Raw genomic sequence first — 25,385 nt, 5'->3', positions numbered from 1 at the left:
CTCTTTTCTGCTTTAATAAATTCACTTCATGGGAAGGTTTTAGCTATGCCATGGGAGATCATCTTGTATTTCCCCCCAAAAATGAGCATCAGAGAACATCCAACCTATCTGGAAAAGCAGATGTTACATTTTATTCACAGATTTAAATGCACATTTTACAATCATTGTGAAAATATCTGAAACCAGCCGACTGAGTTCTCCCTCCTGCGGTCTGCATCTTCTCAGCGCGACGCCTGCAAAAGCAGCGTTTGATGCAGGAGGCAACAAAAACGGAAAATCAACTGAAGGATGCGACAATATAAGGAGAGAAAAATAACAAAAACTTTCATCTGTCAACTCGTTTCAATGGACGCAATCAGTAACACAAACAAAAAAGTCTGTTATTCTAATTAGATTAGTTTTCTGCGCCTTTGAGGAAACCTTTAAGGAAATCTGAATATAATTGAACTAAACTAAAGGGCCAACTCATAGTGTTTTTGTTTGGCTCCACTTTTATCTCATTTAACTTTACCAAATCTTCTCTCTCAAAATATATTGAACTTTTCCAGCTCTACAGACTAATTTTTAGACAAAAAAAAAAATAATTAACCATGTATTGCACAACCGATATAAAAAAAAAACAAAAAACAAAAACAAATACAGGTTATTTTTTTAGTTACTGTTCTGTGTTGTTAGCAAATGAGTGTTTATATACAGCAACAAAGAAAACTTATAAACACTAAAGTGATAGTTAAAGCAGGATCGCTATCCGCTCTGATCCGTTCCCTCCTGCCTTGCACACACCTCTTTTTATACACTTGATGCATGTGTGTATATCTACCAACAATAATATGAGCACACATACGTATTGTCTTCAGTTTTAGAGGCACTCTCCCTATAGTTCAGTTAGGTGGTGTTAGTGATCCAAGTTGTCTAGCTATCAGGGGGGGAATAATAAAAAAACAACAACAAAAAAAAAAAAACAGCCATCCTTTGGAAACTCCTCGGAAGACATCGTAAAAGCTGTTTTAAATCCAGGAAAAAAAAAAAAACTTTCCCTCATCTCCATGGGTTTGCTTTGGGAGTAAAGCTGGCAGGTCTCCCCCACAAAAAAAGTCTGTGCTTTGTTTTCTTTGTCCTCTTCATCTGACGCTCTGCGTTTCTCAGAGTCTCTATAGATGAGGTGAAGTGCAAAGTAGGACTTCTCCTAATTTCCTCAGAGAAAAAAATGAAAAGCCAAAAAAAAGTTGAAATAGAGAACAAGAACGTGTTGCTCAACAGGAAGTCACGAGGGTCATATTTTCTCATCGGTCATCTCCAGGAACTGGGCGTACACGTCTCTGGAGCACTCCCCCTTCTGGTTAAAAAGGAACTTGTAGTAGCTGCCGTCAGCACAGATGGCTGATAAAGGAAGAAGGAGAGAGAGAGAGAAGTCAGCAGCTAATGGAGACTTGGAAACAAAAGCAGGACAAGAACAATCAGATATCTGGGAGGCTGACAGAAAGGAAGGAAATGCTGACGAGATGAGCCGCCTTTCCCGCCCCTCTGTGAGCTTACCTATGACGGCGTTGGGCTCGGTTCCGAAGGCACACAGACAGGGAGAGCCCGATGGCACCTGGAACTTGGAGAAGCTCCACTTGGAGCTGAAGTATTTGGGGAGGAAGCTGGCGGAGGCCAAGCTGCAGAGACAAGATTACAAGGAGTTTAATGGGTTAAAGGTGCACTGAAAAAAAAATTCAGCAATATCCTCTGAGATATTGTTTTTTTTTTTGTCACATTACATAAACAAACCTAGATCAGTTTTTCTTTTCTTTTTCTTTTAAGTAAAATCTAAATGATCAAATTTTTCCTTTAGTTGGACACTATTTCTAATAATTAAGCAGAATGCACAGTGGTGGCTGCATCATGCTGAGTGTATTTAACAGTTTGACACTACTCTGTGTTGGTCATGCATGCAAAGCCCTCATAAAATATATGTACATTTGTAAAAAAAAAAAAAGAAAAAAAAAAGGAATTTCTTCCCCTGCCTGTCAGACAGACCCACCTCGACTGTTTGTTCCTTTTGGGATCTTCGGCGGCAAAGATGTGAACCGTGCCGTGATCGCTGGATACGCAGATCAGGGATGCATCCTGGTTAAAGTTGATGCTGAACAGAAAAAACATAAATAAATAAAAGTCAGCTCTAAACTTTGATGATGCATCTCAGATATAGAAATGCTGGGATATTTCAGATTTTAGAGATTAGGAAGGAGCCAGGTTACTCTGTAGCTTAGGCTAATTCATTCATTATAACTCATGATTATATCAGTTTTTAAACTTGATCTCATCGTTTTCCTGTTTAATATATATTCAAAATAAAATGCACAAACTCCACTAACCAGAGAGGACTATGAGCATAATTCAACATTTGATCATCCCTTTGAGCAGAGGAGCCTTTTTATCCTCACCAGTAAATGTTGGCCGTCTGGGATCCTCTCCTCAGCTCCTGGATCAGTTGCCCGGCAGACGTGTCAAAGATTCTGATCAGCGTCCCCTGTGGAAATGTGACAGGAGTAAGTCAGAGTTCAGGGTGGGGTGATGCTACAGCCAGCAAGCTCCTCCATACTTTTTCTGATGCTGTGGCTATTCTGGTTCCCTGCAGGTTGAGTGCAATGCAGCACAGCGCCCCCTCATGAGCGGGGATGTCGACAGGTGGCTTTTCAGTGTTGGCCAGGTCCACTATCTGCACGTGGCCCGAATGCGTTCCCGGGAACGCCAGCAGAGAGTTGTTGCTGTTTGGACACAGCACACATAGACCTGGAGCAGGCAGAAGGGGTTAATGTAAAAAAAAAAAAAAAATCTTTTCTGGATTGGCTTAAACCACCAGAACTGTTCTGATGATTAACAAGTCAGATGATCTGGAGTCTGTAAGTTTATGGGAGTTGGAACCGACCTTTGGGGTTATAGCAGGTCTCAAACACGTGCAGCTGATGAGGGTTGTGTGTAAAGGTGAACACTTTGATCATGGAGTCTAGGACCACTACGATCCTGAAAGAAAAAAACAAAAAAACACAACCCGCTCATGAGCAGCATAGCTAGGATCAGTCAAATCTTCCTGATTTCCCATGGTAAACACAAACATGGCTCCCTTTGGGCCACCTTACCTGTCACGCCGAAGCTTCACTGCTTTCACTTCTGTGGAGAACTCGATCTCAATCACCGTTTTCTTCTTCAGGTCGTCCCAGATCATCACTGGGACATCACAACGCGTAGAAATGTTAATTACGATTACAATTAGATCTAATGAAATCACACAGTGGAGATGGACAATTACCTAAATCATCTTTAAATATCTATCTCCTAAAATCCCCCCTCAATCTGTCAAAAAATTGAAAACACACCTTTGTTGGTCGGATACTTTGGTTTCTTCCCTCCTCCCACTAGTGCCAGGTAGTTACACCTGAACAGCATCTCCACATGGCCGACTCCTCCCTCTAGGAACTCTGAAACACAAAGGGCTATTTTCCATAATCTCAAAAACAGATCTGTGCGTAGAAATGAGAGCTACAGTAGTTGTTACGACAGAAAAGTTGCAGTGTGACGTGAAGTCTTAAAAAATAAAATAAAATAAAAAGGCCTTGAAAGACAACTTTTTAGAGAACTTAACATCCAGGGTCACGTGTTTGCAAGGAGGCTTCCTCAAATTTAAGAGGTTATATTCCAGTAAAAATGTAATAAATGTCAACGCTGCGTACAATCTGAAACGCCAAACAAGCATTTTGCATGATTGAGCAGGATGCATAAAAAAAATGTTGATCTGTTAACTGTCTGGTTACCTTGTTTCTCCTTCTCTTTGAGAGGATCTGTGTTGTAGACACGGAATCCATTCTCCATTCCACAAGCAAAGCATCCTGGACATAAACAGAAAGATCCCCCCAAAAAATGAACATTTTAGAGTCTTTCCCACTTAATCAGGTTAACAGGAAGAAATAAAGCAGCTAAAGGAGGAACCCCATATATATCAGATCCTGTTTATTAATGGGAACAAAACCATCAAACTTCATTAGGAATGCATAGAAAACTAACTGTTTTTTAAGTTAGTTAAAAAAGATCACTGGTCTGGGTGGAGTTATTATTTTTATTCTTTTAATTTTAGGTATATCAAAGTGTCACACTTTAACAAACGGTTCAAAAGAATACATTAAATTAAACATTACGGCCTGTTCTGTGCCTCTGGAGGTGGGTGGTGGAAATGAATACGTGGGTGTCAGAGAAAACACGTCTTTAACATATTTCTTTTCTAAAAACAACCAATAACATATAAAAGAAACAAATTACTGTGTGGAAATTAAGAAAATCCCAGTGCTAACGTTGAGATAGCCGTTAGCCGCTATGTTAAAAGGAATTCCAGCTAGCTGTAGCATCTATGCTAAGTTAGCATCCAGGATATTAATAACCAAATTTCCTAAATAATGTTTAAATATATTTGACAGCTAAAGGGATTTGTAAACTATGTTCTTTTATTTTAACGAGAATGGTGTTTAGCTATAAACAAAGGTGGTAGCTATATTTTTTTGGTTGGCTAAATTCCAGTGGGGAAGCTAATGCTAACATTAATTTACCTGACAGTTCAAAGGTAACATGAAGCTTTTAGCACATACTAGTTTTAACTGAAAACTTAATGCTGGATTTTGGTTACGATGACCTGGTGCCACGTTTACAAATTAGCCAGGAAACGAGCTCTTGTTGTATGATGTTCCTCAACTGTATATATGACAGAGGGTGGAAAATATAATAAAGAGCATTAGGAGTCTGTTTCTTACCATGATCCTGGTTAAATCCAGCATAAAGAAGCCCATTCCCGTGTGGATTTGATGGTAGTAAATTCATGGTTGAGACAAAATATCCAGCGGCGTTAAACGAGCAAACCCAACTGTTTTTGACCGTTAGCTAGCTGGCTACCATTCTCCTCCTGAGTCGGATTTCTGCTGGAGAGGAGGAGGGCGGGGGGAGCCAACAACAACCCCGGGCTGTCAGGAGCATCGGAGGGAGTTCGCTTGTATCTGGCTGATGCCGTAAACGCATTTGTCTAAGAAGTAAAACTACGTCATCGTTATTAATCACAGTTGAGACAACCAAGACACACTTTCGTTAATTTCTCCAAGTGTAAAGTTAATCAATTTTGATTATATCTGAACACAGTTGGGAAAAACAAGCAATGCAAGACTGGGCGTGTAGTGTTAAACCCCCGTACCACACGGACAAGTGCACAGGCGAACAAGAAATTCACAAAAATACTATCCATGACGGCTGAGGCCGTTATATTATATCGGTGCTCTGTTGCGGTAATGGTGTCACATAGCCCCAGTGGCCTAATGGATAAGGCACTGGCCTCCTAAGCCAGGGATTGTGGGTTCGAGTCCCATCTGGGGTGAAATTCTTTTTTTTTTATTTTTATTTTGGTCTATTCATAGTTTTTAAGATTTATTTACAATATATGTAAAACAAATGAACATTATTGATCACATTGGAGAAATATAACTGCATTTAACCCATTCACTTGGGGAGCATTGGGCTCCCATTGTGGTGCGCAGGGTCTTGCTTAGAGACCCAGAGTGGCAGTGGGGATAAAACTTGGAAACTCCAACCTCTAAGTTCACCATAAGGCCGCCTCTCTCCCAAATTTTTTTTTTAGCCCATATTGTCACAATGGGGGTCTACAAAACCATTTCTGATATTCTGTAAAAGACATTCAAGTACCACACTGCTGATGAATCTATGCTCCATTCATTTTTATATCTTAAATAAGAAAAAAAAAACAAAAAAAAAAAACCCAATCATATTTGAGACCAATGACATTTATTCAAGGAGAAAATCTTAACTTCTAAAGAAATAACATTGTAAATCACATACATAAGTATATGTGGAACTACAGAAAACATGTCTGTAAAAAATACAAGGATACATTTTTTTTTATAGCTCAGTACATTTTTACATTTCTGCTGACGCAAATCTGTGGCAACCACATTTATTATGAACATTACTGAAGGTGTTTAAGTTTTCATGTCTCAAGGCAGCAGCCATACTGCTAGAGAGCTTTAACAACACAAGCATCTTGTTTTTATTTTTCTGGCACATAGCTGAAGCTAAACTAACCTCCTTTATAAGGGACAAGTTAGACAAATCGTTCAACATTTTGTTAGAATTAGCATTGCGTTAATAGAAACTAGGAATGAACAAGTCTCCTGTGTCGTTTAAGGCCGTGCAAACTTGAAAAGCCCTTATTGCAAACTGCGCACACATACGGTCTCTCTCCAGTATGCGTTCGCATGTGTAGAGTAAGAAAACATGACTGGACAAATCCTTTCTCACAGATGGTGCACTTGAATGGTCTTTCCCCAGTATGGTACCTTCTGTGAATCTTCAGTTCTGCTGCCGATCTAAAAGACTTCTCACAGTCGTCGCACTTAAACGGCCTTTCTCCAGTGTGAATCAAAGTGTGCCTGACAAGGGCGTCCTTCCCAAAGAATCCCTTCCCACAATGCTCGCACGGGAAACGCATCCCCTTGTGGTGGAAGTTATCGTGTTTCAGGAGGCACCTTCTAGAGGTAAAGGTCTTCGAACACTGACTGCAGGGGAAGATGGTGACAGGTTTTTCATCCACCGGTTCTCCAGTGTGATGCACGCGCTCAACATGCCTAGTCAGAGTGACGCCATGCCGGAACTTCTTGCCGCACTCCCAGCAAAGGTACGGGTACGCCTTTGTGTGTTTTTTCTGGTGTTCCACGAGGTCGGAGTACGAGCGGAACCTCTTAGAGCAGTGAATGCACTGGAAAGGCTGGTAACCGGTGTGTTTCCACTCGTGTCGGATAAAGCGCTTCAAACTGGAGAAGGTCGTCTGACAGTGCTGGCAGGTGAAAGGCTCGGTGGGGTTGTGCTCGTCGATGTAATGCTTGTGAAGCGCCTTGAACACGGGGAAGTTCTGCTCACACCGGTTACACTGGAACGGTGTGTGGGATTCCTTGTGCATGGCCAGGGCTTCTGAGTCACGGACTAGCTTCATGCACACCTCGCAGTACAGCGGGTTGTGTGTCTGCTTGTGAGAATCTAAGGTTGACTTGTACTTAAAGGCCTTGTCGCATTCGTCGCACCTGAAACAGTGTTTCAAATCATCTGGGGGATTCTCTGGATCCACCTGCTGCTCGGTGTAGCAAATGTTCCTCATATGGAACCTGAATGTTTGTCTGCATTTGAACTCCACCCTGCAGTGGGGACAGTAGAACGGACCTTCCAGGCCACTCTTACTTCCGTCTGGACTTCTCTCTCCTAGCTCCTCGGACAACTTCACAGGAGCAATGTAGTCGGGATCCTGGGTGTCGCTGTCTAGAGGCTGATCATCGTCGAATCCTTCACAAATAACCCCGCTGGTTGACTGTTCACCGATCTCTGCGGCGGTTTGTTCTTCCTGAGAATCCTTGTCAGGGTTTATTTCAGCTGAACCCATACATTTGTGTTGCTGCAAGAAGCGTAAACTTTTATAAAACTTTTTGCACACTGGGCAGGCGATGGGCAGCTCCTCTGTGTGCTGATTCATGTGTCTCTGTAGGAACTTGGCCTGGGTCACCACTTTGCCACACACCTTGCACGTTCTGTCATCCAAGTCGCTGCCCTTGGCTGAACTCTCCGGAACCGAAACGCTGTTGGCGGCACTACCGCCCAACGTCTTGCCGGATTTCCTCCACTGCGACAGGTACCTTTTCATCTTAAGCCCTCGGTTCTTTCTCACCGGTCTCTCCCATGAAGGGTCTGTGTCCATGTCTCCCTTAAAGCCCCTTCCTTTACTTTCCATCTCGTAATCCTGATCGTCGTCTTCCGGGCATTTCCTTCTCCTCCCTCTTCTCTGCGGCTTCTTCTCCGCACCGTCTAGCACCGTCACTTGGCCGTCCTCCCCGATGATCAAAGTCCCGCTCTGCACATCGTGATGGTCTTCCACCATTTCCCCTTCGCTGGCCTCATTTAGATCAGAGACAAGGACACTGTCGCTTTCAGCCTTTACCTCGGCACTGATGCCAAACCACTGCGGCTGGGCGCACTCGAGCGTGCCTCCAGGTACCTCTACGTACATTTCTTTGTTATCAGATTCCACCTCCATCTCTGAGCAAACCGTGTACACAAGACTGCTCCCTGGTTCGGTTTCTGTCTGCTCACTGACGATCACAACTCTTTCCACACGAGGTAGACACAGAGCTGATAAGATACCGCTGTCAACAACGTAAGACTCTACAAAATAAAAACACAATAGATTATTTCAAGTGGAATGTGGTACTGACAGAAATGCTGGGAGTCAAAGGTATACTTACCAACATCGTCAAGCTGGATGAGGTTTTTCTGTGTGTCCAGCAAAGCTCGTAGATCTTCAGGTTGAACTAACGTCTCCATGGATTCATTCAGAATAGAAGTGGTGTCACTCATCATTGCCACAACCTGAATCAAGACAGAAATAAATCATTCAATGTTCTTAAAACTACATTTTACATGCGTCGCCAGATTTCCTCTTTGAGATTAAGTCCATACCTGCTGAAGAGTTTGAGCAGGAAGGAGCTTTTCAAGTCTGGCCAGAAACAGCCACATCAGAGTCTGAATCGCTTTGTCATATGTGGGACCAAAGTCTCCAGGGAAAACATCCTGAAATCCCAACAATTACATTAATTTTTCAAGTTTTCTGGATGAAGACCATAACATAGGGAAAGGGTTGCTTATATTAATTTACCTGGAAAAAGTTCCTCCTTTCCTCTGGATCTCTGAGCAGATTTTGAACAAGGCTGACAAAATGAGAATCAGACACCTCTGCATCAGACTGAAAGCAGAAACACAAGAACGTTATCTCAATTGCTTCCAACATCTTTTGAATGTAGATCTATAGTTTTTGCAAACTGGTAGAAAACATCCATCGCCAAGCTTTTGATCAGAAAGCTTACCTCCGTCTTCCACAGAGACTTGAGGTTCTGCATTCGGTCCAGGTGGGGTTGAATAGCTTGAGGGTCAGCCGTCTCATCAGAACGGCAGAGTTCCAGGATCAGCTGCAATTTAAAAAGCCCAAATAATCAATAAGGAAGTTTACTTAAAGGGGGCTACTTGAAGGCTCTTGCTACTTTATTTGCAGAATGAAGGAGCAGAAACTTTTAGAAATGCAATGATTTCACAGTCGTTTTGAACCCCTAGTTAGCTGCCATCATCTGGCTAAATAGGTATAAACTGCTATTGAGAATCCTAAATTTAAAAGAAAGTGTGTTCATCTTTCACAAATGATACAAGCAATACTGAAGACACAAGGAGCAATTAAAAGATCTGATCTGAGGGGGGAAAATGTATGTGGTTGTGGCAACTTAGGAGCTCATTCAAAATGACTGCACACCATTTCCTGCCACTGTGCCTGCATAGCTCCAACTAACTTAGGCTACGTTCACACTGCATGCCATAGAGCTCAGGTCTAATTTGTTTAGTAGCAATTCTGTAGCAATGCCTGGTGTCTGACAGGAAGTCAGCAAAGTAAAACACAGCTGTTTTGGAGAAAATAAGAAGTAAAATGTCTGAATCACAAGGTAAAGCAGCCAGGTTCACCGTTTTTAGAAAAACAACATGTAAATGACAGCGGAGCAGACTGTCATACATAGTAAAAACATTTAAATAAACTGTTTACACACAATATGAGCTCAGATGGAAATAAAAAGAGTGATAATCTTTGAGCTTAGAAACAAAGTCGCTAAGGTTAAATGTGTGACAGCACTACTTATATCACTCCCCACTTTATGAAAAATTATTAAAAACGTGTAGCTTAACTTCACAAAAGGCTCTCTGAGAAACTCCTTCCCTGCCCTCACCCAGTCATAAACATTTCCATGGCCTTTGTTATAACTCTTTTTCATCCCTTTAAACATAGCTTATATTTTGAATATTAAAGTCCTTTACCTGTTCTATTACGGATGGTTGGTCATGAAGCGGTTCGCTACTTTGACCAACAGCCCTGCAGAGCTCGGTACATCTGCTCCCCCTATGCATAGTACCAGACACACACTGCAGCCAGAGTGGCAACATAAAAGGCAACTTGGAAGGTTTTCTTGGAATTAAGATGCCCTCACAACATATACAGCATAAAAACTAGTGGTGGGCATAGATACATGTTTTTGCCAGAGGACTTCACGGATCAGAAGTACTTAGACCAGGGGCTCATCACCTGTTTCCAAAATATATAAAAAAAACTGCTTGAGAAAGCTTTTATGATAACTGCTGATGACATTAAATACAAATCAATCAGATGTATTTGTGTTTACTAAGTGTTTATTCAGATTCTGAACTGTAGGCCTACATAATAGGTCATGATGAACTGTTTACAGTCAGAAGCTTTGTTTCACTCAGTTAAAGCTCCATTTCTTTTTTCCACCAGTCACTTAGGCAGTCATTGTAATTTCTTTACATTGGTAGTCTGTTCATGCTAAGCTAACATTATGTTCTGGAGGTTGCAGTTATAGGTGTTAACATTGGCACCATTGGAAGAACATTTCACCAGTTGGATATAAAGGAACAAGCATTTCCTGAGTTTTAGTATTGCACAAATAAAAACACTTGCAATTAGATCTTGGCTTCAGCGTGAGTTACATGCCAGCTAATGGGTTACAAAATCAAGGTGAAAGTCATGATTACTAAAGACCCAGCTCCCAACCCAATTTTGAGAATATATATAAAAAAAACCATTGGTTTGAGTTGTTAGACCCAACAGGAAAGGACTTTACATGAGTCAGCCATTATATGTGGACAACTACTACATCAAACACAAATAAAAAATAAGGAAATGAGAAGAACGTTGGAACAAAAATTAACTGTCCAAGCTTTGTGAAGTTTGGGATCAAACACATATCAGAGCAAAGGCTGTTCATCAGAGAAAAGATCAATGTGGTTCTGGGTGAGCTTAGAAAGCTCAGGAGGGCAACCAAGATATTAGGGCTGTTTAACGCTAAACAAAAAAATGTCCAATTCTGAATATTAATTCTTAAAATCAATTCATTAAACAAAAGATCAATAAAAAAAATTTAATAAAAAAAAAGCATCCTTACAATCTCCACAAACAACCATTTCTTTAAAAATATCAATAGAACCAATACATAGCAGAACTTTAGTCATGTAATTTAGACCACACCTAAAAAAATAACAGTCACCTAATTTTAGATCAGACAGAATTGGATTTAAATCTTTAATATCATGACTTAATCAAATCTTGAGGTGTGAATTGATACCCATCTCTAATTAATATACAGAGATACAGTTACAGTGATCTGAAGCAGGTTTCTGGCAGCAGCTATATATTATTATTTTACCTTATTTTACCTCTGTTTGCGGTGCACTTTATATCATAGTGTTATTTCTTTTTGCTTTATTTGTAAATAAATAACATAAAATGCATTAACATCTATGTAAATTTGTTGCCCCACTTTAATAAAAAAAAAAACATTTTTATGTCAAGCCTGATGGGTTAGATCACATGACGAGGTACGTGGTTCATTTATTAAACAGCGGTACCGGATCAATAAGAGCCAATATTTTCAGCCCAAGTATTGGTATTGAATCAGATTGATGCATCTCTAATTTTGGAGCACAGACAAAAAATAAATGTTGGAGAATTTTCACTAACTCAACTGAGCTACAAAACTTGAAAAAAAATCTGTGCCCAACCGGACTAGACTTACCCGTGCTCTGAGGCCCAGAATGAGTTCTGCTCGTTGCCTTGTAGAAAGAAGCTGAGGAACCATCTCTGTGACCATGAACACAAACTCCTCCAGCAGGCCATAGTCAGACACAATCTTTTGCTCCACAGTGTGCCAGATTGCAGCAGACACCAGGCGGATGGGGGACACCAGCAGACGCAGAGCCGCGGTGGGAAGGGTAGGACCTAAAACACAGACACAGTCAAGGAGGGTTTAGAAAAGATGACCGGCTTCAAAAGTTTAGATTTTTGGATAAAAGCAACTACATGGTTTATTAACATTCTTAAAAATGCCCTACATATCTAAAAATGTAACTTTGCTCAAGCTTAAGTCTTTTTTCACTTTTTTAAAGATGAAAACATCTTGCCTTGCAGATTAGCATTTTCTGAAACTAAGATGAAACAACCTTCCTTTCTGCTCCATAAGGATGAAACTGTTTAATCAAAATGCCACTGCAGGCCCCTCAAGACTTGTCCTTGAGATTTTCTCTGCAGTCTCAGACAGACAATGTCTCATTACAACTCTGAAGGTTAAACCTGATGCTCCAGACAATTCTTAACCTCTTTAGTGCGACTATTGAGAAGACAGCATATTACCCCCTGAAGAGCAATTTCAGACTGGCTGCACAGACCGAGTGAGAGATTTCTCAATTTCAGAAAGTGACCCTTCAGTAAGATAAAACACAGCTTCATTTTCACTTTTTTTTGCCTTCAAACACCAGAGCACTAGAACAGATACTACAGGGTTTATGCATGGATGAGTGAATGTAATTTTATGCTTTTTAAAGCTCTTTTAATGCCATCAACAAGTGCCCCCCCCCTCTATATATATATATATATATATATATATATATATATATATATATATATATACACACTGTCATATTTACATACATGATTACATTTAATGAATTTTAATGCCATTCAAGTATTTATTGAATTAATGATTTTTTTAATGACCCACGGAAACCATGTACTAGAATTTTTCTAAATGTTTGGCATCATGTTTTTAACTTCTGTCTTTTCCCGTTTTGTCAATACTTTGCCAGAATAAAATCTTTCATAGCATATAAAAAAATTAGTCCTGCCTTGCTCACAGCCTGCAAAGGTTAGTTAGACTGTGCTCAAGTTAATTAAAACTTCTGCTCCGAGATCTGCTGGCAGCCTAACAAACCATTGATTGTGCCTCAGAGGAGACTTTAGCAGACAGACCAGTTCATTGCAACTACAATAATGTATAAACCAGTTGGTCTGCATTTAGAAAACATAAAAAAAAAACTCTTTGGTTGCTCAGCTGTTTCTGTTAATGGGTATATTTATTACTTTTTCATTATAATGAATGATAAAACCTAAGGACATGTAAAAAGTAATAGTTAAACTAAACACAAAGTCTGATTTCACCAACAAACTATGTTTGAATCTTTCAATACAGTAGATTCGTCTTTGCTGTCAAGACAAACATGTGAAGACAGGCATCCAATAAATGAACCTGGCACCCAAAGTAAGCCATTTTTACTTAAAGAATGTTCTATAGAAAAAGGCCAGATGACTGTTAAAAACAGAACAGCTGGGAATCTTGAGGGAAACAGTCGAGTGTGGAGCCATTTCGTGAAGGATCTAGCAGCTGTTGGACGCAGCATTTGCAGGGTTAAAGTTAGTAAGGGCTCCAGCACCAGCAAGGAAAAAAATACCACAGATTTGAGTCTAAATAATATCTAAATCAGAACCACAAAAATGTATTGCATTTATGTTCTTATGTTGGCACTGCCCAAATTAAAGTTGCTATTTTTAATCCCACAGTTCTATGTTCTTTTTCTTGAATCATATTTTTGGTTGGAATTTCAGTTGGACAGTGCATATCCCGTATATGCCATATATGTACATATATATCTTTACATTCTGGCTGATATATATATATACATACACATACAAACTTCCTAGCTGCCACTAAATTTGCATTATCCTACTCTGTGACTCATTCATCTGATAAACCAAATCCAATTTACCGTTTGTAAGACAAGAAGAGCATTTGACTACTCTAAATTTGCATGGTCATATCAACAAGACAAGCCTCTCTGTGGGTCAGAACAATTGTTTATTGCGCTGCCACACATGCATCAGCAGTAAGATTTCAGAGGATCATCATTAGCTACAACATAATGACGAGGCTTTGAGTTTGTTAAGAGAATAAATTAATATCCTTTTTGAGGGTGTACATAGAGGTCTTCCACTGAAGTTTAAAATTGAAAAATAAACTGATATGATGAGCAAGTCCATGATATTTTGGCCCAGAAAAAGTCTGGCTTACATCAGATTTAAAATAAAATAAAAAATACTTTCAGGGTTTTAAATGTATAATGACCTTTGGACAGAAAACCAAGCCAAATGTTTATTTGATGTTGTTCTGAAAGGCTAAATATTTCCTTAACAAAGCAGCTTAAGTAAGGAAGTCACATAATACAAGGAGTCTTATTCTAGCCACTAAAAGGCCTAGATGTTTATCAAAATTCCCTTTATTGGTTTGTTTTTTGGTGGTTTTGAGAACTTTTTACATGTTTAAGTAAAGCAAAATGAATAACCCCTCAAAGCACCAGACAGAAGTACCTATTGTGTTGGCATCATCTTCATCACGTTTTTAAACTCTTCATAAATTTGGGATGGTGAAATTTAACACTATTATCTTTTGTATATTACGCAGTAGTGGTAGTAAGGTTAATACTTCATATTCACAGGATAAAAGAAAAAAAGTGTCAAGTTATCTTGTTTATATCTGCGTTTTACTGAGCTAATGAAAGTCAACAATTTACGATGACAATGTATCACAAAGACGTAAACCTCAACTTACATTACTAAAATATAAACAACAACTTCGAAACTTAGTTTCGGAAATATTAGAGACAGCTGCAAAAACACGGGAGACATTTCTGTAGCTGGCCTAGCATAACCTAGCCTTAGTTAGCCTAACCGCTTCTTAGCTACCTTTAGCACGAGCTGTTTTATTTCAACTTTACAGCATCGAAGCAGGGGCACAAGAAGGCGGATAAGAAAATATATAACTCCAACGAATCAAATTAATTAAAAAACAATGTTAAAAAACATATATTTTACACGTTTAATACGCTGTTATTCCCGCGCGCGGGGTACGCTGCGGCCTAGATAAACAAATCTGTCAATTAGTTTTTTTTTTACAAACCGGGTAACGCAGAACTTCCTCCGTCCATCGTTGACACTCACTGTAATAACATTACAGTACGTAGATCTGCCGTTTGGGAATCTTCCGTAGTCAAAGGGATTTCTTTATCACCGGCTCTATTCGATACCAAAAGACTTTCAGGCGCTAACTCTGCGTCAGTGGTCGCTTTACGTTCCGTTTGAAAACACCGTCCGGGCTGAAAGCTACTTCGTTACGTTCCGTTCCGCTTTGTGGCGACCTTTTGAATGACCTATTTTTCTTATGAAGGAATAGCCGCTTAGATAGAATAAAAACTAGAATAAGAGTATGGTAAACGTTTTACCTCCAAATATAAAATATATAAGGTATTTGAAATGTTGCAGAACAATATATCCAAAAACCAAATGTTAAACCAAATAAAACATTTATATGAAATAAGCATTTCCACTTAATACGACAGAACAGAAGACACTGCTACCAGGTTCATTTAAATGGTGCATTAATGGTTTTACACACCTTGGTATTAATATTAGTTACTCATATGATCAAATTTACCGAAAGAATTACACTTCATTAATTAATAAAACCAAAGCAGAGCTGGATGGATGTATGGATCTCCCACTATCTTTGATTGGCAGAGTTAACTCAAACAAAATGACTATACTACCTAAATTTATTTACTTATTCCAATGTGTCCCCTTAAAAGTCCCAATATTTTTTTTAAAGATTTGGATCAAGCAATATCTCGATTTTTATGGTGAAAGAAGGTCCCATGAGTTAAACTTATTTCTTTACAGGCTCCCTATACTAAAGGCGGATTCAATCTTGCTGATGAAGATTCTCAGTCATCCAGGTCATAGTCATTCTGTAAAAGTTTAGAAGAGGCTTCCTGGAGAGGGAGCGAAACGTCTTCAAACCTTGAAAACCAAGTACAGTGGATGGTTTTTTGTAAACTTTTACAGAACGGATTCAATCTTCCAAAATTCAGAATGTATTACCTAGCTTCCCGGTCTCGTACACTATGGATGTGGATTTATTCAAATAGCAATGATGCAAGGTGGGTCTCGAAAAAACAAAAACTGAAATCCATGACACTGGCAATCATCCCTTTCTTCGGTTAAAAAAAGCAGCTCTCTACAATTACATCAAATCATTTAATCTTAGCTGCCTACAATGCATGGCTTCAGTTACACACTCTTTTAAACCTAAACATACAATTGTTGATTAACACACCACTTGAAGATAACCCCAGCATTCCTCAGCCTATAGCAGATGGTATACTACAAACCTGGGTCAGAAAAGGCAGAACAGTTGGCAATCTTTATACCAATAATGTCTTTGCCAGCTTCAGTCAATTATCTGAAGTTTATGACTTGCATAGGCAGATCAGACACTGGATTAAGAGTCAAACATTGGAGATATTTCCTAATAAACCAGAGGAAACCCTGCTTGAATCATGTTTATTAGATTCCAAACGTACCACTACAAAAGGACTTATTTCTTGTGTTTACAAAATTGTTTTTTACGATTCACCAGCATATGACAAGTACTCGAAAAAATTGAAATGGGAATTGGACTTAAACTCCAACTATGATGACAAAAGCTGGGGCAGATTACTAAACTCATCTCAAACAATATTAATATCAACAAAACATAGGCAAATTCAATTTAATATTTTTCACCGCATATACCCCATATACCGTAGGTTGAATAAGCTAAATGCCGGTATCACTGAAATGCCAGAGGTTTAGGACGTCTGTAGGAGATTTTCTTCAAATCTTTTGGAATTGTGTTCGTTTTCTTATATTTGAAAAACCTCTTGACCTCGTATGGATTTCTGGGTTTCCAGTCAGCTATCAGACGGTGATTAACTGCTTGTCCATCGAGGGGCTGGTGGTCATTTGGCGAGATGTAGGGTAAAGTCTCTTTGGGGCTAAAAAAAAAATTATAATACAACAGAATAACAACTGTTATAATTAATGCGATTTCTAACTCAAACGTACAGTGAAAATGGTAAAAGTGTCTCTCTATATTCATTTTTCTTATGAAATTTGGATATCCAGCCCACATAGAAATATATTTTGGGATATATAAATAATATATATAATTTTGCCAACATCTGAAAAAGCAAAGAAAGTAAGGAGTTTAAAGCTGAATTGTATTTACAAGATCCAGGTTAGACAACTGTTTCTCTAGGAAACTTATGAAAACATTTATGTTTGGTCATTCCTATATTTTAACCTCTATAAATTGAATTTCTTTCAAAATCTGCACTTTTTTATCACGTATTTTGACAGTAAAAGCACAAGAGTAAAAGTAAAAAAAAAAGGAAAAACAGAACAAACCAGACAGTCCTTCGTTGCTTTATTAGTTTTACAAGTTTTCTACTGATATAAAAAGGAGAAGAAAAAAAATTTAGAATTTTAATTTTTAAGGTCCTTCCAGTCTATTCCTGTGGTTGAATACACAAATGTCTCCAATCCACTGAGGGTTTCTTCAATGTCACTAATCTGCCACAGATGGGTGAAGAAGCCTTTTATGTCTCAGCATGCTAAAAGACTTGAGGAAAGCCTTCCCACAGATGTGGCAAACAAATGGCCTCTCTTTGGAGTGGATTTTTGCGTGTGCGTTGAGATCGCAGAGTCGTACAAACCCCTTTCCACAGACATCACATCTGTAAGGACGCTCATCGGTGTGGTGTAGAAGGACGTGCCTTTTCAGCTCAGAAGCCGTTCGGAAGCTGCGGCCGCATTCAGGGGCGATGCATTTAAAGGGACTCTGCCCCGTATGCATCACTTTGTGCCTTGCCAAAGTTGACGGAGCCACCATCTTCCCACAGAAGGGGCACTGTTTGCGGAACAGCTGATGTAAGTGTTTGGTCTTCTGATGAACTTTCAGGGACGACTTTTCTTTGAAGCTCTTGTCGCACTGGGAACAGGTATATCGCTTCTCATTTCTAGAAGCACTGTGGATGAGTCTTTGGTGTCGGTACAGGTTGGATCTGTGGTTGAAAGTCCTGCCACAGTCGGAGCACAAGCACGGTTTCTCCTGCTTGTGGACCTTCTCATGGGACACCAGGTATGAGAAGGATTTGAACTTCAAGCTGCACTGCGCACACTGAAAGGGCAGACGACCCGTGTGCTGCCATTCGTGGCGGATTAAAGCGTTGAGCTTAGGTGAAATCTTTGGACAGTGATTGCATTTAAAGGGCCTGCCGATTTGGTGGCCGTTTTCATAATGCCCAACCAAGCGCTTGAAAATTGTGAAGGTCTGGTCACAGCGAGTGCACTGAAACGGCGTGTGGGCGGTTTTGTGGCGGGCTAAAGTCGCAGCGTCTCGCAGGACCGTCCGGCACACAGTGCAGTACAGCTCATGGTGGGTCAGCATGTGCTTCTGCAAGGACACCTTGTACTGAAATGTATCTCTGCATTTGTCGCAGCTGAAAAGGTCCTGAGTTTCCTCCGGCTTGTCGGGATCTACGTTCTTTAGGTTGTACTCGAAGCAGGTCTTTTTCAAGTGCCTCTCCAGCGAGGAGAGGAGTTGAAACTTGGTGTTGCACTGAGGGCAAGCGTAGTCATTGTTGGGAAAGTGGCTTTTTATGTGAGCATTTAGCTTTTTGTTTACCTGCTGTTTGCAGATAAAACACAGGAAATTACGAGTCTTCTTCGGAGTGTTGGCTTTCGTATTGGAGCATTTGGGCTTTTGGGGTGGAGCTAATGTATTTTTAGAGGCGTCATTATTAGAGCAGCTAGAAACTGAATCGCTTTCATCGGCACTGCTGATATGCTCTGCAAACGAAGAACGATCGTCTGAGTAGTAAGACCAGGAATCTGCCTCACTGAAACTGGGATCGTCTTGCCGAGAGTCCTCTGAGTAGTAAGACCAGGAATCATCCTCACTGCATGTGGCTGCAGGAGGCTTTTGTAAAGACAATTTGTTGGTGCTTTTAGAATCTTTCCTATCAGACACTGTAGTGGTAGTTTTGCTCAACTGCACCATTTTCCTGGAAGGAGGGGTTTTAGCCGGCTGGGTCTCATCCTGTAGCTCCTTTTTCTCCTCCTCAAGAATCTTCTTCATTAACAGACCCCTGTTGGCCCTCACAGGTCGAGAATTTGTGGAGGCAGGTTTCTCAACTTCTTTTATCGCAACTTTACGCTTCTTTAGAACACGAGACAAAGCCTTCCCTTGACCTAGGATGTCATCCACATTCTTTGTAATTTGTGTTGTACTTTCCTTAAGGGTTAAATCAGTTAATTCTATTAATGGACCTGAAGCTGCAGCAGGATTTATCTGTGATCCATCAACTACAGAGTCTACTCCCACAGGTGATGGACAGGATGAAAAATCTTCAGAAATACTGATTTTGTCTTGTCTTTCTAAAGGCTTGCCTGTTTCTGGATGAGGAAGTTTGAGGGCAGAGATGATGCAGGTACCATCAAGAGAAATATCTGGGAAAGAGAAGAAAAAGATGAACAACTGAATAGAATAAATTAATAAGGATAAACTTAATCAAGGATCAAGGTTAGTAACAATGTAAAGACCAAAACATACACACAGTGATCCACAAATCATTCACTTCCTGTATATTCCACATATTTATTCCATGAGACAGACACCCCGTCTACTTTTAAGGGTATGCTTAATTTCCTTTTTAATAAAACTTATAGTTAGTATCTTCATCTGTTCTGTTCCTGTTTGGCTGCGACACCATCCTGGAGAGAAATATTAGCTGTGCTGCTGCCATCAACGCCTATGTTCATAGATGTTGGAGCTCGAACTGTTTTTCAGTCTAGTGACTTCTGTCCTTCTTTTTGTGCTTCTTTTTTATGTCTGCTTCTGTCTCCTTGAACCCCAGTCAGCCTCGGCAGATGGCCGCTCACACTGAGCCTGGTTCTGCAGGAAGTTTCCTCCTGTTAAAATGGAGTTTTTCCTCTCCTCTGTCGCTACAAGCATGCTTAGTGTGAGGGATTGCTTTCAAGTCAATGAGTCAATGCAATCAACTGGTTTTCCTTAGATAGAAAACTTTGAATCAATCTGACTGGATGATCTGGTTGACTTGTCTCTGTAAAGTGCCTTGAGATGACATGTGTTGTGAATTGGGGCTATATAAACAAACTGAATTCCAATTCAGAATCACCATCCAGGTATTCTGCATCCTGAAAACAGAATTGCTCTAAATCAGTTTCTAGTCTCCCAACAAACAATGCAAACCACCCTGAAGACAACTCAGAGGTGTTCACCCAAGTAGCAGTCCTGATTTAACGACCAGAATGGCACATATTGCTTCGCATTGGGTCAGGCTGTGGCAAAGCCCAGAAGAGACTTAGGTTATGTAATAGTTTTACATTTATCAGTAATACATCTTTTCTTAGGCCTCTGATTATTGACTAACCATTGTTATCCAGCTGGCTAAGGTCCTCATGATATTCCAGAAGGAGTTTAAGCTCGTTGCACTGAGACACAGACTGCACACATTCGGCTAACACAGAGGAAACCTCCCCGAACATGGATGAAACCTGCAAATAATTAAAAAAGTAAAGATTAGATGGTCATTCTTAATAAAAAATTAAATAAAGATCATACAAAAATAGGGATTCCTTAATAAATACCTGATGGAAGGTATGAACAGGAAGGACATTTTCAAGTCTTGACAAAAACAGCCACATCAGTGCATGAATGGCTTCATCATATGTTGCACCAAAATCTTCATGGAAAACCCTCTGAAAATTAGAAAATATATATATATTATTCAAAAACAAAGATAGAGGAGTAAACACATTTCCTTATGAATTAAAAATTCTAACACTGCTTGCTATAAACAGTAGATGGCTGTCTTTAATAGGCCTTAATGGATTATTTAATAGACTACTGAAACGATAATGATCACAGCATAGAGTCATAAAAAAATCAAAACATAAACACTAACCTGAAAGAAGTGTTCCCTCTCATCAGGGCTTTCCAGCAACTTCTTAACTAGATTAACAAAGTCTAGATGAGACACTTCTAGAGTTGAACCAGCAGTCTGAAAGACAAGCATGATACATCCCACAAATTAATAAAAGCTATTTACTGGGAAATGAAGAACAACGAATGAATGAAAGAAATATTTCCCTTTCAGGAAGCAGTTTAATAAACATGTAACTATAATCTACCACATTAAAAAAAATACAAGTCTGGTTAGTTAGATTATGGACAACATGTGACGTCAGGGAATACATCTGGGATTGCAGCACCAAAGGGCTGGTGTCTATAAGTTCAGGCACTTTCTTAAGCGTTGTGTCACAGGGAACTGCCCTTTATTTGTCTCAGCATTGTGTTGTAATTAGGGCTGCAACAAACGATTATTTTTCAAATCGATTCATCCCTTGATTATTTTTTTCGATTAATCAATTTATAATCGGATAGCTGAAGATTCATTAAAAAATACCTTTTTTTTTAAATTTTAAATACCTGTGGAGTTCTGGATAGAGCCTATTAACAGGCATTTTTTTGATATCTTAAATGGAAAATGTTTATATATTTTTACAATCTTGGTATAATTGCTGCTATAAGTGGTTCGCTCAGTCAGTTAAAGGTTTTTTTTAGAGTCTCTATACTCTAGTTAAGGATTAATCGATTACTAAATTAGTTGACGATTATTTCAATAATCGATTAATCAGGATTAGTCCGATTAATGATTTCAGCCCTAGTTGTAATCCTAAAATAGGCTGTCAAAATGCAGTCTGGGATTAAAGTACAAGAAAAGGTGCATGCATAATACAATCTGCTAACATGTTATGTAGTCTTGTTTTAGAATTATGCCACACTCACTGTAGTTCTGTACTATCCCCTGGTGAGTTCCTGTTGGTTACAGGTTTTAACTATACTCTGAGATGTTTTATCAATGTTAAACGTGTACCTACCTCACAAGATCATGTAAATAATGACAGAAATTATGTGAAAGGAGCTTTAGTCACCTCCTCGAGCCATGACCTGATGAGCGTTTCCATCCTGTCCAACTGTGGCTCAACAAGCTTAGCATCAGGAGTAGTTTCCCTCTGGCATAAGTCTAGGATCAGCTGATAACAACAACAAAATAACAACAGATTGCTTACATTATTTTACTCTTTGAAATTAACAGTGATTGTGATATTTTCCCCTGCAGGATGATTACTGTTATATTTTAACGCCCAATTATTTATTGCCCTTTTCTAAGCAATGCCTTAAAAAAAGGTGCCTACCCGTGCTCTAAGGCCCAGTGTGAGCTGGGCTCTCTGCCGTCTGGTAAGTAGCTCAGGAAGGATCTCTGTAACCATCGACACAAATTCCTCCAGGATGCCGTAGTCAGAAACAACCTTCTGCTGGACGGTTTGCCAGACTGCAGCGGAGGCCAGCCTTAGCGGTGGGATCAGGAGACGAAGAGCGGAGAGGGGAAGTAGCATCTGTTTACCTGAAAGTGAACAGATGCTGCATTCAACCTGAGGATCATTGTTTTACTGTTTAATTAAGAACATGGATGCATTTTCAAAAAATACCAAACAAATAAAATGAGCTAGTGATGTGGTTATTTAATGAATCCAGCTCTTCAAAGAGTTTAGTGCAGTTTGTGACTTTTCCAATGACTATAGTCTCCTTCCAGACAACTATGTCTTATAGTTGACAAGAGAAATTATCTTTAGAAGAAAGAATGACAGCTTTTCTAAGAGTTATAGTACATCTAAAAGAACAAGACTTCTGCAATAATATGCTTTGGATTGGCAGCTGCAGGAAGGAGCTTGACACCTTTGAGACACTGAGTCAAGGACAAACCAATTATGCTATTGTTAAATAAGAGGCTAGAACAACTTGAACAACTATTGATTATTGACAGGAGAATAATCTCACACAAGACCCATTGGGGGTGAGACTCACCCATCTTAGTGTCTTTACACATTCTCACTCCATATTCCCAATTTCTCACACTGAAAAACGACAGACATTAAAATTCAACTCCGTTCCACTTATTTATGTATAAAAATACCGTTGTGATCAAAATCCAATCCGTGTTTTTAATACAACCTTAGTGCTAACACACAGACTTGCCAGGTTCATATCCAGTCTGCATTCCATCCTATTAACTGTGTCAGATATTGAAAAAGACAGTTGTTAAGAGGTATGTCATTTTAATTTGTATCTAATCTCATCTGGACTAGGATAATTCTCTTTGAAAATTATTGAAGATTTTAAGCAATCTAGTACTTGAGTAAATATGAATTAAAGTACAGCAGCTAGCTTAAGTTATTGATTTGAAGACTGGTTGTAGGATAAAATCCAATTGTTTGTTTTTTTCTTTGCCTAGTGCTTTTTTAAGTCCCAGTTATAGTCCATGTTTTTCCTAAATTCCCATTGGAATTTAGGAGTAATTAAACCAACACAAATATTTTAATTCTTAAAGCTTTCAGGTTTGCCTCTCAAACCCATAGGTCCACAAAAAGGAAAATAACATTGCATTTTATTTTTCAAAAGATCAGTCACCCAAGAAAAGACCAACCACATTCAGAGAGGATGTGGAGAACAATTCGTTTATCCTGGATTCATAGAGGAGAAACCACAGGGATGTTCTTCTTTTATTATTACTTATCATATTAATATATCTTTATTTTGGTCCATTTCCATCGCACCTTTCAAACTGCAACATCCAGAGAAGTGCCGTCTCCTGTCATGGTTAGTTTTTATAAAATCTACAGCCTCCTAGAAGGTCTAAATTGTTTACCTGTTTTGTCAAAAAAAAAAAAAAAAACTAATAGAATAATGAATGAAGCTTTTTAATCCTCAGCCTATTACCAAATATTCATACACAGTGTAGTTTGCATAGGTTTCGACTGCACTGGTTCCTGAATCAGTGCCAGTAATAGCTTATTAGTTCCCCATTGTTTAATTTACTTGAACTGCAGAGAATAAATAATGAACAAAGTTGTGAAATTGTTAGTTGAAAGTATATTTAAGATGCAAGTATTTCAGTAGGGCCCTTTCTGCTATACTTCAATTTTCTAAACATTACAAGAATGTAGAAAATAATGTATATTGTGAGAAAAATGTTCCACATAACTACAGAACACTTATTTTTACTCAGTAACATTTACTGTGCTACAATAATTCCACATGTTGCTGCTTTGTTTCAGTTAAATCCTCTAAAAAACTCCAACCTGTAGCTGCACCTATACTCATCTAACCCTGGGAGGGTTTCATGACCGAACTATTTTAAAATCTCACCCCAAGGTTTGGTGAAATGTTGGTAGCCCTGAATACTAGTAACTATTAGTTGTTAAATAAGATGAAAATTTTTTATTTCATTTTTTTTTTATAAATAATTATAAACATATACTCACATCTACACCTTACAGTAGCAGAGCTTTAGAAATTTGGTTTGAAATTGAGACATTTCCCAATCTGAAACAGGCTGGTCAAAGTTTAATTAGGATGCTTTACACTAAATATAAAGCTTTTTATATGACTCTCTTAATATAAAAAGCTAATTACACAAAGCTTCGGACCACATTTAGACAGTAAAAAATCGGAAATAGATTTTACCTTTAATTTTAGCTTTAGCAGTTAGCATTCTACAGCATTATCTAGCAGCAAAGCTACGTCTGCTAGCTAAACTTCTGCGCATACGCTGGCTGTAACTTACCCGAAGAGTGGCACAAACTTTCCTTAGAAGTATTATCTTCCATGCTGCTTTTGGAATTATACTTCATTTAATAAAAAAAATAGACATATATACTGAACAAAATCCCTCGGTTATTTTTAGAATGCAGCTTTGTCCGACGTTTAAATCTGTCCGTGTTGCCTTGTGCTTTGATAAATCTTTCCGGGGTTAATATTTGTTGAAAATGTTTTAATTCTACTCAGAGAGAAATTAAAGGGTTTACGTTTTTTATTTGTAATTATATGAAATCTATAAATGCTCAGTATTTAAAACAGTTTTTTTTTTTTTTTTCAAAATAATAACCTCTATCATCTTGCCTAATATGACTGATATCTGGCATTGGAAGACACGACTAATGCTTTTTCTCACCTGGGAGAATGTGATAAGTTTGTTGGCTCCACATGCATTAGTGATCTCAATACTGCCATAATGCTAGACCATTTTAAGATCATCACATAGTAGGGATGGAAAAAAAAAAAATATTTCTTTCAGTGTTTAATGTTATACATGCAATCGCACCCATCTGCTGCCAAAGTTCAACAAGCTCTGCACCGGTGGCAAAGGAGTGGATCATCCTGAAACCTAAAACTGATGTAATGTGATGAACCCTTCTCAGGTGAATGATTGTGAACACAGTCTTTTTTTAAGCAACTATTTAGCTAAAATGGTGCTTAAATCTTTTAACTATTTGCTTTAAACTTAAAAGTAACATGTTCAACTTTCTGTAGAAAAAGTGATTTTATGATGATTAAAATCTGGGAATCACATGATTAACCTAACCTAATGGGTTCAAATTGTACCTTTTTATCTTCAATCCTCAGACTGAAACA

The 25,385-nt window shown here is 38.9% G+C and overlaps 3 protein-coding genes and 1 non-coding gene across 5 annotated transcripts; 1 reads left to right on the top strand and 3 right to left on the bottom strand.

Annotated features, from left to right (window-relative positions):
• Window positions 1-1,013: 1,013 nt before the first annotated feature.
• Window positions 1,014-5,101, bottom strand: wdr45b (WD repeat domain 45B). 2 transcript variants are annotated; one of them, XM_015385423.1, is made up of 10 exons: window positions 4,782-5,101; window positions 3,795-3,869; window positions 3,360-3,476; window positions 3,123-3,210; window positions 2,912-3,006; window positions 2,585-2,775; window positions 2,427-2,512; window positions 2,024-2,125; window positions 1,537-1,658; window positions 1,014-1,380 (listed from the first exon to the last, which is right to left on the bottom strand). In XM_015385423.1, the coding sequence occupies exons 1-10, from the start codon at window positions 4,846-4,848 to the stop codon at window positions 1,274-1,276; spliced, it is 1,050 nt and encodes a 349-aa protein (XP_015240909.1). In that variant the 5' UTR covers window positions 4,849-5,101; the 3' UTR covers window positions 1,014-1,273. The 2 variants fall into 2 exon arrangements, with proteins under 2 accessions (XP_015240909.1, XP_015240910.1); XM_015385424.1 differs by having other exon boundaries at window positions 3,360-3,461; window positions 4,782-5,085.
• A 218-nt stretch (window positions 5,102-5,319) lies between these two features.
• Window positions 5,320-5,392, top strand: trnar-ccu. Its single transcript has one exon. It is a non-coding gene; the product is annotated as a tRNA-Arg (tRNA).
• A 406-nt stretch (window positions 5,393-5,798) lies between these two features.
• LOC107091473 (zinc finger protein 91-like) lies at window positions 5,799-15,078 on the bottom strand. The gene is made up of 7 exons (XM_015385418.1): window positions 14,910-15,078; window positions 11,700-11,902; window positions 8,937-9,038; window positions 8,729-8,815; window positions 8,533-8,643; window positions 8,319-8,442; window positions 5,799-8,238 (listed from the first exon to the last, which is right to left on the bottom strand). Exons 1-7 carry the CDS (start codon window positions 14,935-14,937, stop codon window positions 6,185-6,187), a joined length of 2,709 nt encoding a protein of 902 aa, XP_015240904.1. The 5' UTR covers window positions 14,938-15,078; the 3' UTR covers window positions 5,799-6,184.
• A 2,166-nt stretch (window positions 15,079-17,244) lies between these two features.
• On the bottom strand, window positions 17,245-24,682 carry LOC107091466 (zinc finger protein 37 homolog). Its single transcript, XM_015385411.1, has 7 exons — window positions 24,538-24,682; window positions 22,109-22,317; window positions 21,845-21,946; window positions 20,815-20,910; window positions 20,498-20,608; window positions 20,281-20,404; window positions 17,245-19,336 (listed from the first exon to the last, which is right to left on the bottom strand). The coding sequence occupies exons 1-7, from the start codon at window positions 24,602-24,604 to the stop codon at window positions 17,394-17,396; spliced, it is 2,652 nt and encodes an 883-aa protein (XP_015240897.1). The 5' UTR covers window positions 24,605-24,682; the 3' UTR covers window positions 17,245-17,393.
• Between the last annotated feature and the right edge of the window lie 703 nt (window positions 24,683-25,385).

This window comes from Cyprinodon variegatus, unplaced genomic scaffold (genome assembly GCF_000732505.1).
Source record: "Cyprinodon variegatus isolate N-32 unplaced genomic scaffold, C_variegatus-1.0 Scaffold338, whole genome shotgun sequence".
In the NCBI taxonomy this organism is placed as follows: domain Eukaryota; kingdom Metazoa; phylum Chordata; class Actinopteri; order Cyprinodontiformes; family Cyprinodontidae; genus Cyprinodon; species Cyprinodon variegatus.
The sequence above is the reverse complement of the archived record's forward strand: the minus strand, read 5'-3'. Positions and strand labels throughout refer to the sequence as shown.

Bases quoted from the DNA above. Each gene is read 5' to 3' on its own strand.
- wdr45b (XM_015385423.1), bottom strand. From the start codon at position 4,848: ATGAATTTACTACCATCAAATCCACACGGGAATGGGCTTCTTTATGCT. The intron at 3,477-3,794 runs GTAACCAGACAG...TATGGAAAATAG, and splicing joins CAAAGAGAAGGAGAAACAAG to CCCTTTGTGTTTCAGAGTTC. The intron at 1,659-2,023 runs GTGGGTCTGTCT...TTGTCTCTGCAG, and splicing joins AAAAGGAACAAACAGTCGAG to CTTGGCCTCCGCCAGCTTCC.
- LOC107091473 (XM_015385418.1), bottom strand. From the start codon at position 14,937: ATGGACGGAGGAAGTTCTGCGTTACCCG. The intron at 11,903-14,909 runs GTTTGTAAAAAA...TCTGTGTTTTAG, and splicing joins AGGAAGTTCTGCGTTACCCG to GTCCTACCCTTCCCACCGCG. The intron at 8,816-8,936 runs GTAAGCTTTCTG...TTCTGCTTTCAG, and splicing joins AGTCTCTGTGGAAGACGGAG to TCTGATGCAGAGGTGTCTGA.
- LOC107091466 (XM_015385411.1), bottom strand. From the start codon at position 24,604: ATGAAGTATAATTCCAAAAGCAGCATGGAAGATAATACTTCTAAGGAA. The intron at 21,947-22,108 runs GTAGGCACCTTT...TGTTGTTATCAG, and splicing joins CACTGGGCCTTAGAGCACGG to CTGATCCTAGACTTATGCCA. The intron at 20,405-20,497 runs GTATTTATTAAG...AATTATTTGCAG, and splicing joins CTGTTCATACCTTCCATCAG to GTTTCATCCATGTTCGGGGA.